The sequence below is a fragment of the Terrapene carolina genome, unplaced genomic scaffold (assembly GCF_002925995.2).
Source record: "Terrapene carolina triunguis isolate 2854851 unplaced genomic scaffold, T_m_triunguis-2.0 Scaffold517, whole genome shotgun sequence".
In the NCBI taxonomy this organism is placed as follows: domain Eukaryota; kingdom Metazoa; phylum Chordata; order Testudines; family Emydidae; genus Terrapene; species Terrapene triunguis.
This window is the reverse complement of record NW_020664868.1, coordinates 1,320,340-1,332,869: the sequence shown is the minus strand read 5'-3', so window position 1 is coordinate 1,332,869 and position 12,530 is coordinate 1,320,340. Positions and strand designations below refer to the sequence as shown.

Here is a 12,530-nt window from a genome sequence, read left to right as displayed (position 1 = left end):
AATGTGACATGGAAAGGAGGGCGGATGTGATGTCGTGAGGGGAGGGGAAGTGACATCATAGGGAGGCACGGGGCATAATCAGGTTGAGTAATTCCAAAACCATGAATCCAGCTTCAGAGCATCATGAGATTTTTTTTTAAATGATCATTACTGGGCTCTCTTCCTTTGCCTGCAGCTTTTTGAGCCTATAGCGGGTGCGCTGGTCACACTTTCCAGCTGTTCTCCACAAGCGAAGGCTAAAAATGGGGTTTTTAAAAATGAAAGTGGAGATTCTCCTGTAAGTCCATTCTTCAGGACCAGGGGCTTTTAATAAATTATCAGGAGACTCATGATGAAATCGTGAGAATTAGCACAATGGGAAACTGAGGCACGGGGGGGCGGGTGCGTGTGACTTGCATTCTCTGGGTCTCTGAGTCCGTGGCAGAGCCCGGAAGAAAACCCAGGAGTCCGAGTTCCAATCCCCGGCTCTAACCTGTACAACACGTGCCCTCTTAATCCTGTGCTGTGCCAAATTATTTTGTGAGGCTACATTCCTTAAATGTTTATAAGGTGTATTGGGTCCCTTGGGTGGGAGATGCCGAGGCTATCATTGTAACTACACATTACGGAATCTCCTTTAGGTCTTCCCACTATGGTTTTCCACCAGGTGGCGTCCCATACCTGCCATAACATCAGCCACCCCTGATTCTAGCTGCTCTCCCCACATCCCGTAGGGAAGATTTCATATAAAACTTCCTATCTTCCAAAACCTAGTGGATTTCACACACTTGTATTTAGTTATCTCCTGTATTAACACCTTCCAATACCACAGCACGAGGTTTGTTTCTGATCCCTAGAAAAGAGCCACAAGATTTACGTAGAACTCCAGTTTAGAGCTGGTTTCAGGTCACATGGGCTTGTGATGAGTTTAGGTTCACAGCCCCTGAGACTCACAGGGGAGTTTAAGTTCAAATGATCTCAAGACGAAACCCAGCTAGAACTGGCAGTTCTTCATGGTTTTAACACAAACCCCAGTTGGTGTAAATTGATGTAGGTCCATTGCTGTCAATAGAGCGGTGCTGATTTACACCAGTTGAGCATCTGGCCCCAAAACTGAAATCCCTCTGGGGATCCTAGGGAGTGGGAGGCAGTTAATCCGGAATTCAGGCCCAGATACACAAAAGTATTTAGGTTAAGTGCCTAAAGACTCCTCCAAGCTGTGACCAGTTCACTCTGAAACTCTTTCCTGACTGCATTCCAATTCAGTATTTAAACACTGCCTCCCAAAAATCCTCCTGCAGTTTCAGCTGGATGGAGTGGTATTCTTCTTCACTTCCCATCCCAAACTGCTGTGTATTACTGCTGTGTGCTGGTAAAATCAGCTGCTATGCTCCATCCCAGAGCTGGCTACATTTCATTGCTGGGAGAGCAACCATGTAAACAGCTACTGCCTTTCATGCCTTTTACTAGTAGATAAAGTGCTCCCTTCTAGAAGAGCTGCCATGTCCCACTCCAGAGGTGGTTGCATTTCGGTGCTGTATGAAGTAATCCCTGTATTTATATCAGTTTCATAGGTAGATCAGTTAAGTGTTTTACTATATCAGGGTTAAATATGATTATTCTTAATGAAGTGGATAGAAAGCTTCAAATGTTTCATTTATTCTTCAGGGTCCCTGTGTAGAAACCAAGAGACGCAGAATATGCAGCATTCTTTTGCCCTGCTGGTGCTGCTGCACATGCAGGTTTGCCTGCTGTTGAAGGACTGCGAGTGGAAAGTTGTGCTCAACGATTTTGACAATCTAGGTGGGGACCAAGCTGTGTTTTTTAGGCAGCGCCCTGTCACTAGCATAGCGTCTGTGCTCCAGAATCTGACAGACTCGGCCATAGACCTGAATGATAAAAATTCGGTGAGTGTGATTTTTTCAGAAGGCTTGGTGGGGGGATGAGGGGTATAGAACAGGGCTTGATTCTGCTCTCACATCAGCTCTGATCCATTGGGCTCAATACTGCTTTTTTGTACAGGCAAATTTGCCTGTGTAAGGTTGAGATGGTTTAAACCTTCCCACTAGTAAATTTTACCTACTCGACTCTTGAACAAAGCTGGAGCCTGATTCTTTTCACGCTTACCTTGGCGTAAATCAGGAGTAACTCCACCCAAGTCAATGGAGTTACACTGGTGTAAAACCGTGACAGCCCCCGAAAAGTCATTGATTTTGAAAGTTTATTTTTTCGGTGGCAGCATGAAGAAGCTTCCCCAATAGTCTTCATGCTTAACAATAGTTGCAGGATCAGTGTGGTCGGGGTCGTTTTTAGATAGGCTTGGAAGGATTAGATTTCCGTTGGTAAATGTCAGCACATGTAAATATCATACACATATAAACTGACAAAAACAGCCATTGATAACCATCGAAATTTACACATCAGCAGAGTAAGAAAAATGCTGCTTGAGAACGGATTAGAGTTTGGTGTAAGGCTACGCACTTTGCATATTTTGACATGTGATGTTGACAGTTTGTCTTTTAACAGCTAGAAAGCTTTAATGTTTTGAATCTCAACATCTACTGTCATTAAGTAATTATTGTCTGACCCGCCCCATTGGCTGACCTCCCGAAATTTCCCGCAGCTGTGAAAATTTAAATCAATAAAAATTTTAAAATGCTTAAAAATCCACATTGATATTATCCGTCGAAATTATAAAAAAAATCAAAATCGAATTCTGCCAAGCCTGTTTTTAGAGCAGGGGACTCCTGGGTTTTGTTTCCTGTTCTGCCACTGGAATGGTGGAAGGTGATCCACTGGAGAAGAGTGTGGTATGCTGGTTGGAACAGGGGAGTAGGATGTATTCGCAGCTCTGGGAAGGAGAGTGGTCCATGGCAGGGGAATGGGAGTCAGGATTTGCAGGGTCTGTTCCCAGCTCTTCTGATGACTTGGGCAGCGTGGTGTGGACGCTGGGAAGTGGACAGAGAACCAACAGCCAATTTCACCTCGACCGTTAAACAGCCCTGCGATTTGTCTTTGAACTAAAGGAAAAGTCCTGGTTAGCACCTGTCGACCCAAAGTTTCAAAGCTTTTTTCTGAACCGTCTGCTTCTCCTTTCTGACAGCACTACCTGGGCTTCCCGTACTACTTGAAAATCAGTCTAACCTGCATCACTCAGGTACAGTAAAGAGATCGCGTTGCAATTGGAGTGTGCAGCCACCAGGGTCTTCACATGCCACTGCCGTTTTTAAAAATTGGTATAATTAGTAATAACCGTGTAACGTTTGTGGTATAATTCATAGTACATGTTATTCTTTACACTGGAAAGATTTGTTATTTTATTTACATGACACTTCCAGATAACCATGTGACTGGACTCTCACTAGTCTAAGGTTTTAACTGTCACAACTGCGGCTGCTGGGTATTTGCTGTGGCCGCAAAACACCGTGAATCCGGAAATGACTGAAAAAACAGCCCCACCTGGTGTTCTTTGGAGGTATCGGTCTCAGGCCTAGTCTATGCTAGAAGTGCTTTGCACCACAGCAGGGGTCGGCAGCCTTTCAGAAGTGCTGTGCCGAGTCTTCATTTATTCACTCTGATTTAAGGTTTCGCGTGCCAGTCATACATTTTAACGTTTTTAGAAGGGCTCTTTCTATAAGTCTATAATATAGAACTAAACTATTGTTGTATGTAAAGTAAATAAGATTTTTAAAATGTTTAAGAAGCTTCATTTAAAATTAAATTAAAATGCAGCTCCCCCCGGACCAGTGGCCAGGACCCGGGCAGTGTGAGTGCCACTGAAAATCAGCGCACATGCCGCCTTCGGCACGCGTGCCATAGGTTGCTTACTCCTGCAGCACAGTATGGGAATACAGGTCCACAACACCAATAAGGCACTCGTAGTGTGGAGGCAGCTATACTGGTAGAGCTGTGTTTTGTTACAGTAAACCCACCACCGCCGGTGAGGGAAACAGGCTGTAGTGGGAAGGGCATGGTTTTGTTGGCAGAGCCGTGTCTACGCTAGGGACTTCTGCTGGCCCAACTCTGTCAGTCAGGGATCACCCCTCTTCCCACCCGCATGGCCTGGCCTCAGGTACTTACATGGTGCCCATCACTGAAGTATCTGAGCATCTCATAATCTTTAATGTGTTCATCCCCACAACACCTCTATGAGGTGGGGAAGGGCTGTTTTCCCCATTGTACAGATGGGGGAATTGAGGCTCAGAGTGGCTAAGGGACTTGCCCAAGGTCACATAAGGAGTCTGTGGCAGAGCCAGGACCAGAACTCATGTCTCCCAAGTCCTAGGTAAGTCCTTTGCCCATACCACTTGGCCCTCCTTCCTCCCCTCATATAATATGCTGCCTCCATCAGTCTCAGGGCATTTTACCAACAAGGGTAAGTGTCTCTATCCTCATCTCATATGTGGGGAAACTGAGGCACAGAGCAGCAACTTGCCCAGTGCCACATAGCAAGGCAGTGGCAGAGCAGGGAATTGACCCCATGGCTCCAGCATCCCAGGCTAGCGCCCCCCAAGAACTGCACCAGAGGGCTTCAAGCAGCGATTGCATGTGATCCTCCAAGCCGACGAAAGCTGCGCTGGCTCAGTCCTCGGGCGGGGAGCTCAGCCCCTCAGCACGGTAGCTCCTCTCTTTCCTCTCTTCCTTCCCTCCAGGACGCGGCGAAGGTCATTCGCAATGCTCACCTGACCGGGCTGAGGCCCATTGTGACCATAACGTTTGAAGCGCCGGTCAATACAGAGCATCAGAAACCCGAGCAGTTGCAGATTGAGATGAAAGGCGCCCCTTACCGGCTCCAGGGTATTCTGCTTCTGTTCCATTTCAGTGCAAATAACAGGGGTTCCCTCTGCAGGTGATTGCTGGTATTACAGCCTGGCAGGCCCAGGGCTCTACTCTCTTGTTACCTGAGTTACTTTGCTCTGGGGGTGAAATTACCGTGCCCCTCCCGCCCCCGGGTGCTGAGAGATAGGCCAAGGTTCAGGCACCGTTTAAGTTTCCTTTTGAGGGTTTAAATGGGACTTAAATGGCTCATCAGGTTTTGTGCCAGGCCCCAGAGCCGAGCCCGTAACCTTGCTCTGGGAATCCACCTAGAGAGAAAGGAGTTAGGCGCTTTCCTTTGGTCCCTGGCTTCTTCCCTGTTTGTTGGAGGAAGTGAGGAGCTGCTGCAGCCATGAGAGCAAGACAGATGGCTGGGGAGGCAGAGGGGAGGACAGAGAGAAATTACGGAGGGAAAGACAGAGAGTTGTCTGCCTCCACCCATGGCTGTGGTCAGATTCTCGTTTATGGCAAGGCCCTGCTGTGGGGAGCTCTGGCAACATGAAAGGGGCTCTGAGTGGGCAGAAAGAACCCCATGGAGAAGGAATTCTGCAGCTAGTGTAAGAGACCTATACGGGCCTGTCCTACCTGGGCGTAGGGGGCAGATCAAGCCTTTCTGCCCTCCCTCCCTCTCGGATCCAGGGAATGGCCAGAGTGCACTGCGCTATGGCTGTTCTCTGCTGCCGTCAGAAGCAGAGCATAAGTCACAGCAGCCCCAAGGCTGCTCTAACTTACACCAGCGGCTGGGCCAGGCCTTGCTTGCGCAGCCCCAGAATATGGGTAGCCTTTGCCCCGTCCCTGTCCCAAGCGCAGGAGTGGAATGACTGAGAACTCATGTGAGGGTGTCCAAGCCTCGTGGGGATATCTCTTTGTCTCTTGGGCATCGACAGGGCCTTGTGCCAGCGAAGAGGTTTGCCGGATGTGCTGGTACACGCCCATGCCAATGAAGAATTGGAGCGTGGTGATGGAGGTCCTGGTGGAGAGCAATGGCCTGGGCCTTGAGGTGGACAGCAAGAGGTGAGGAGGGCTGGCGCTGCCCAGGGACGGCCCAGGATCCCCAGGGCTGCCCCAGTAACCTGCAAGGAGTCGGAGAGCTGCCCAAAATGGAGGGAGATGGCAGCTGCCCTCCTCCCTAAAGGGGACCTGCAGAGAGGGAAAATTGGGCTTCTGCCCTTCGACCCTCTGGGATGACTCTGATGTAATCATTTACGGCATGTCACCAGTGTGTGTAGTGCTGTACAGCTGGAATACAGACCTGAGGAGATCCATCCGTCCATCCACACACACACACACACCGGGCATCTGTGTGACAGTTAGATAGATATCTGCAGTGGTGTGTGAGCCGTGTTGGTCCTAGGATAGATAGATATATAGATAGAGGGGGTGTATGGGGATGGATAGATAGATAGATAGATAGATAGATAGAGGGGGTGTATGGGGATAGATAGATAGATAGATAGATAGATAGATAATGTATGGGGCTAGATGGATCTAGCTATATAAGGGGATAGATAGATGATAAAATTATTCTATCTATCTATCTATCCCCATACATGGCTTTCTGTCTGTCTGTCTGTCTATCCATCCATCCATGCTCCCTAGACATTTATACTTATCCATCCTGGACATTTATACCACACTCGACTTTAAAGACGGTTGGTGGTACTCAGTTCCTGTGAGGGGGTACTCAGAACCTCCCTGGACTGGGCCCTTTGAGGAATACGTGGTGCCCTGAGTTTAGAGAGAGAATACAGCTCAAACCCCTAATACGGCAGCTGGTCAGGGGAGGGTCAGCTTTTAGCCTTGCTGCGGTGGTTCTCAGGAGCAAATGTTTGGCCTGTGGAAATCGCCAAACAGCTGGTGATATTAAGACAGGTGGTCCATGGGAAGCAGTTGGGATCTTCCCAGATATGGGCTAGCCCTGCACCTCAAGATATGACTCCATTCAAGCACAGAAGCATTGTGGGAAACACCCCTGGCCCATACAACAATTTTTTAAATGAATCCGGGCAAAGATATTTTTTATAAATCAGTTTTTCTTCGCTGTTTACAGATTTTTTATGAATATTAACGGCTACATGAAGGAAACTGAGACCGGTTTACAGTCTTCCCTAGGAGAGAAGGTAAATTGTGGTAAAGGGTTTGTCTTTGCTACAAAAAAACCAGTGTTCTTAACTCGTGTTACCGAATACGAGGTAAAACCCTAGAGAAGACAGAGTAGTTTTAACATGAGTTAGAATAACAATGCCAAACTCTTTTATGGTGCTTTTTATCTGTAGGTCTCAAACTGCTTTATCCCCATTTTAGAGATGGGAAACTGAGGCACAGAAGAGGGAACGTGACTTGCCCAAGTCACCCAGCCGGCCAAGAGCAGAGCCAGGAATAGACTCTAGGTCTGTTAAGTGCCAGTTTAGGGCTCTAACCACTAGGCACCATTGCTTCTCTACCAAGCCTGGTCAGAAGTCTGGGTGTTTACTCAGGCGGCTAGTCGGTGCTGATGCTCATCCTGCCACAGCTTTCCTGCTATTGGTCCCTGTGCTAGCTAGATTAAAGCTAGCCGGGGTGTGCTGCGCGAGCTACGGTCACACACCCCAACTGCGGTGTAGACGCACCATTACGCCACGTCCACACTAGCGACCTTACAGTGGCGCAGCTGTACCGCTGCAGCCGAGCCGCCATCAGACCGCTCATGTAGCCGCTCAATACCGACAGGAGAGAGCTCTCCCATGGACATCATAAACCGACCCCCACGAGCGGCGGTAGCTATGTCAGCCAGAGACTCTCGGGGGGTGTTTTTTTCACACCCCTGAGTGCCCTAAGCAGTAGTGTAGACATGACCTGAGTGCCAAGGTGAGAAACAAGAAGACATGCACCCTGGCCTTTTCTCCTCTGCTGCCATTAGCACCTTCTGGGTCAGTGTTTCCTGAACGGTGGGTCCTGACCCACGGGTGGGTCGCGGGAAGGTTCTAGATGGGTAGAGGGCCCGGTGTGAAAGGTGACCCCAGGGTATGTGCGGGAGGTTGGAGAGCAAGTAACAGGGATCCACCAGATCAGTGCTAGGCCCCCAGCTTTGCAACGGTCTCTAGGAGGAACCCCTTCGGCATGCCAGACCCCCGGGGTCCCACTCCACAGGGGAAGCCACACGGCTTCCCTGCCTCCTTGACCGAACCTTGGGGGCGCTGGTCCCCCTACTTCATCCCGTGCGCTCTACCCAGCAAGTCCAGCTGAGAAAACCGCCTGGTAGAGAGTCGCCCACTCTGCAGAGATGAACGCACCTCACCCAGCATTTGCAGTGACACTCAAACGGCTAGGTCCGAACAGCTCAGGAAGTCCTTAGGGCAGCCAGAGAACTGACCCCATGTTCAAGCGCTGTTCTCGCTCTATCAATTCCCCGGAGAAAGCCCTGACTCCTTCCAGCAGCCGCACTTATCCTCCCACCTCTCCAGTCCTTTGTTCTCCCGCTGGGGGATATTGCCTCGCTGCCCTGCTGAGAGATGGGAAAATCCATCTCCCTCTGTGCTGGGGGTTGCAGGCATCAACGTCCTGTGATTGGATTTGCCTGAGAAGATTTTCCATTGATATGGGGTTAGCCAAGCCTGTCCTTTTGTTAATGACCCATTCATGCTTGGACAGCCAGGCTGCATTCATACCTAGTTGGGGTTGATCCTGCTTTGAGCAGGGGGTTGGACTAGATACCTCCTGAGGTCTCTTCCAACCCTGATCTTCTATGATTCTATTCTATGATTCTATGTCTCTGAGCCTGCCCTGAGAGCAAACAGTCCTTTTCCCTCTGACTGCACAGCCATGTGAAATACGAGGGAAACCGAGGCACCCGTCGGCTTCATACAAATATTACAGAAAATTCCCACTTTGTCACAGCAAGCCCACCCTGTATTCACCCCGCAGCAGTGGTTCCTGTCCCACGGGGCTGGGCTCAGCTCCCCCTGTGGGCGTTGCCACTTGGGCCACGGCCCCACGCAGGTTTGGCCTGGGCATGTTGAAGGAGCGGCTGGAGTTGCGGTGTCGGGGCAGACGGTGCTGTGGAAGGTGGTTGGTGCCCCTTCATCGGGGCGAGGAGGAGGCGGAGGTGGCAGCGAAGGAGAAGAAGGATGCTGGCGTATGATTGTGGGGCCTCCCCCCACAAATTTGGACCCTGTGTGGGTTGCAAAACTAGCCCAAATGCAGTTGGTGGGTGACCGTGGTAGAGAGTTTGGAACTGCCGTTCTAGGTTACATCACTGGTGGAGATGATGTCACTTTACAGCCCGTCCCGTCCCATTTGGTCCACCTTCAATCAAGCCCCCGTGCTGATCCTCGGGGGATTCGAGGCTTACAAAATCATCCTGGTTTCAGACTCGGAGTTTGCGGATTTCACTGCAGTGGAGGTAAAGAGAGCCGGGAACGGGGGGGTTGGGTCGCTTCAGAAGGCACCTCTCTTCCAGTTAGGGCTCGATCCCGTTCCCCTTGAAGTAGGAGGGACGTCATGGCAGCTTTACGCCGGTGGCAGGCACAGAGATCCGAATCGGAGCCCTTGTCTGAACAGTGGTTCCTAGGATGATAATGCTGCTGTGGTGTCATGGGTCTATGTGCATGCGCTGATTTCACATCAGGGCGGCTCAGTTTACAAGAGAGGGAAGGGGAGATAGAAGCAAGGGACAGGGAGTCAGGACTCCTGGGTTCCATTGCTGCTCCTGGAAGGGAGTTCCCTCTAGTAGAGAGCAGGAGTCAGGACTCCTGGGTTCTATTCCCAGGTCCAGCGAGGAATGTGGTATAGTAATGGGAGGTGTGTGGTGAAGCAGCAGCAGCAGTAGAACGGCAACCTAGCCTCTGGTCCCGTACTTTTGATTTAACAACAGCAATGGAACAGATATTTATTTTGCCCCTTTCATCCGGAAGCATATTACACCCTTCAATCGATATTCGCTACCAGCTCTGGTTCCGCTCTCATTCCCTTCGGCGCGAACCAAAAGATACGCCCCTGAAGTCAGTAACGTTACTCTGGCGTGCAGTTGCCATGAGGTCGAAATCTGGCCTTCTTTCTACAATGACCCCTTCCAGGGAAACACGATCATTGCATTGTCAGGGGCCAGATCCTTAGCTGGTGTCAATCAGCAGCGCTCTAGGGACCGCAGCAGTTTACTCCAGCAGAGAATTTGGCCTCAGGTTGTTTAGTGGAGAAGCTGGGCCGGATCCCAGACTCGGATCTGGCCTCCACTGAGCCCAGTCCTGCACTAATGAAATCCCTGGTGTCTTGGGTCTCCCTGCACCGTGACTCCTTCCTTGGCTCTCCTGGGTTGCTGGCTGCAGGGGTGAAAGTCCCTGAATAGGAATCTGGACTGAATGCAACAGGAGTGTTTTGCAACAAGGGATTTACAGCGGTAAAAACCAAGTTAGCCGAAGGGAACAGTCAGAAAAATGGTGCGTGATCACCTCCCTCAAAAGATTACAGAGCTGGGTAGAGAGAGGGGCAGTTAAACAAGACCCAGCCAGTGGGACAGCTAGAGAAGTCTGGTCAGCCCAAGAATCATGGGCCAGACCCAGGCGGGGTCCCCCGGGAGAGTCTGTGCCTTGTGAATTTATTTACAGCAGTGCAAAGTGAGCGTGAAACGCTGCCTTTCGGCCCTGGGAATGCCCGCTTGGCACTGCTGTCCATGACAAGGCTTGGGGAGACGGAGGAGCAGGCCCTGGGAGCTTTACCGCTAACTGAAATGGGAGCAGGATCGTCCCCTAGCCGAGGTCAGGATCGGGCCTGCTGCCCCTCATTTGTCCTCTCTGTGTTTCAGGTGGGGATTGACAGCTGCTGGATCGGGTCCCTGAACTGCCCCCTGAACATATTCTCCTCCACCATTGTCGATGCCATTGCTACAGAAAGCGTGCTCTTCCTCCGCCAGAACCAGCTGGTCTATTACTTCACTGGGAACTATTCGGTCCTTTCTCTTCGTGTGCCAGGATCCGGTAAGAGACGCCGGAGACGGCCAAGACCCATCAGCTTCCCCACCCAGAGAAGGAGGTCTAGTGATTAGGGAATCAGCCTGGGAGGTGGGAAAGTTTAATTCCCTGCTCTGTCACAGAGTTCTTCTGTTACCTTGGGTGTCACTTAGCTTCTCGGGACCTTAGTTCCCCGTCTGCAACACAGGAATGATGGCGCAGGGGTACCTTGAGGCTCAGTGCATCAAGGACTGGGTGATGGGGCCATATGACCTAAGACAGAGTCTCTCTCTTCTCTCTAGGCCTCTGGACCCGTGTGCTGAACAACATCTGCGTGTCACAGTTAAACCCTGTGCACTTCCCCCACAACGGCTCCGAGTACGTGATTGCTCTCGGAGCGGGCCTGCAAGAAGGGGAATTCTTCCTTGGCACCATTCGCGGTATGACGTGCGGGCCAGATCATTCGCCCCAGGAGTGGTGCTGGTTCACGCCAGCTGAGGACCTGACTCTGTGTCCCACGAACTGACAGCCACCCCTTAGAGTGTTTATTGCTCCGTCCTCTTTGCACTGGCAGCAGCTGGTGCAACATTTAGTGCTGGTGAAGGGAGCTGGACTGATAGCCGGGGGAGAGGAGCCCGTCCTGCATACAAATAAGTGGCAGCTGTTAAAGTTTTGCAACTTGCATTGCCTGAAGGGCCACCTCTGTTATTATTATTGTGTGTATCAGGCCCCTCGTTGTGCCAGGCGCTGCACAGACCACATCGGAGATCCGGGCCCCCGTCGTGCTGGGGGCTCACAGACCACAACCGAGATCAGGGGCCCTTTGTGCCGGGTGCTGCCCAGACACACACTGAGAGACAAGGCAGACATGGAAGGGACTATTATCCCCACATTATAGGTGGGGAACTGAGGCCCTGGTAGATGCAGTGACTAGCCCAGGGTCAGATCTCCGGAGTCCCTGCCTGAACCAGGAGACAGCTAAAGTGCTGAGTAATTGATAGGTACAAGCCAACTGCACGCTAAGGGTGTAGCCACAGGTGGGTCTGGGTGGGCCGTGGCCCGCCCACTTAGTATCCAGGCCCACTCCCCAGCCCCGGCTCTGCTCTGGCCCAAGCACTTGCCCCACTCCGTCTATCTGCCCGGCGCTCCAACCGGGGAGCAGGGTCGGGGCACGGGGCTGGGTGGGTGGAGCGGGGCAAGACTCCGCACCCTGGCTAGAATGCCAGGCAGGTTGGCGGAGTGGGGCATCCAAAGCCGGCTGCAGGGGGTGCGGGGAGGTGGGCCCCCCATTCCTCCTGCCCTCCCAGCCCCCTGTAATTGCTCACCCACCCAAAGTCAGGGCCCACCCAAATATCCCACGCTGGCTACGCCACTGCTGCACACATGTGTTGGAGGCCACTGGCCCGACTGGCTGAAACCCTGCAGCTCTTTTCTCCCCTCCAGATGGAGTCGTTCAGTTTCCCGAATCACACGCCAGGGGGAGGAAGACAGTGTGCGAACATTTGAAGAGTACGTGCCTTTTGGGTCCTTGTGTTCCTCAGGGTCCCTACTTAACAGAACCCCAGCTGGTATTAATGGGAGTCGCTCCACTGGACTCAGTGGGGCCGGATCCTCATCTGATATAAATTGGCTATAGTGCCATTGAAATAGGCATAGGCTTAGCACTGCTCTGAGTTACACCGGCTGAGGTTCTGGCCCAACATTTACGGTGGTGCTGTGCTGGAGCCTCACAAAATTATAACATTTGGGTCTAGTGGTTGGAGCGGGGGGGCTGGAAGTCAGGACACCTGGGTTCTGTTCCCAACTCTGGAA

At 51.4% G+C, this 12,530-nt stretch overlaps 1 protein-coding gene across 1 annotated transcript in view; it reads left to right on the top strand.

Moving 5' to 3' along the window:
* The first annotated feature begins 1,679 nt into the window (after positions 1 to 1,679).
* The window catches only part of CATSPERG (cation channel sperm associated auxiliary subunit gamma), a 37,205-nt gene continuing 26,354 nt past the window's right edge, over positions 1,680 to 12,530 (top strand). The window contains exons 1-9 of the mRNA XM_029913197.1: positions 1,680 to 1,886; positions 3,083 to 3,136; positions 4,632 to 4,776; positions 5,682 to 5,808; positions 6,845 to 6,914; positions 9,020 to 9,175; positions 10,574 to 10,745; positions 11,021 to 11,230; positions 12,162 to 12,227. Coding sequence (XP_029769057.1) covers positions 1,680 to 1,886; positions 3,083 to 3,136; positions 4,632 to 4,776; positions 5,682 to 5,808; positions 6,845 to 6,914; positions 9,020 to 9,175; positions 10,574 to 10,745; positions 11,021 to 11,230; positions 12,162 to 12,227 — 1,207 coding nt within the window. The remainder of the gene's footprint in view (positions 1,887 to 3,082; positions 3,137 to 4,631; positions 4,777 to 5,681; positions 5,809 to 6,844; positions 6,915 to 9,019; positions 9,176 to 10,573; positions 10,746 to 11,020; positions 11,231 to 12,161; positions 12,228 to 12,530) is intronic.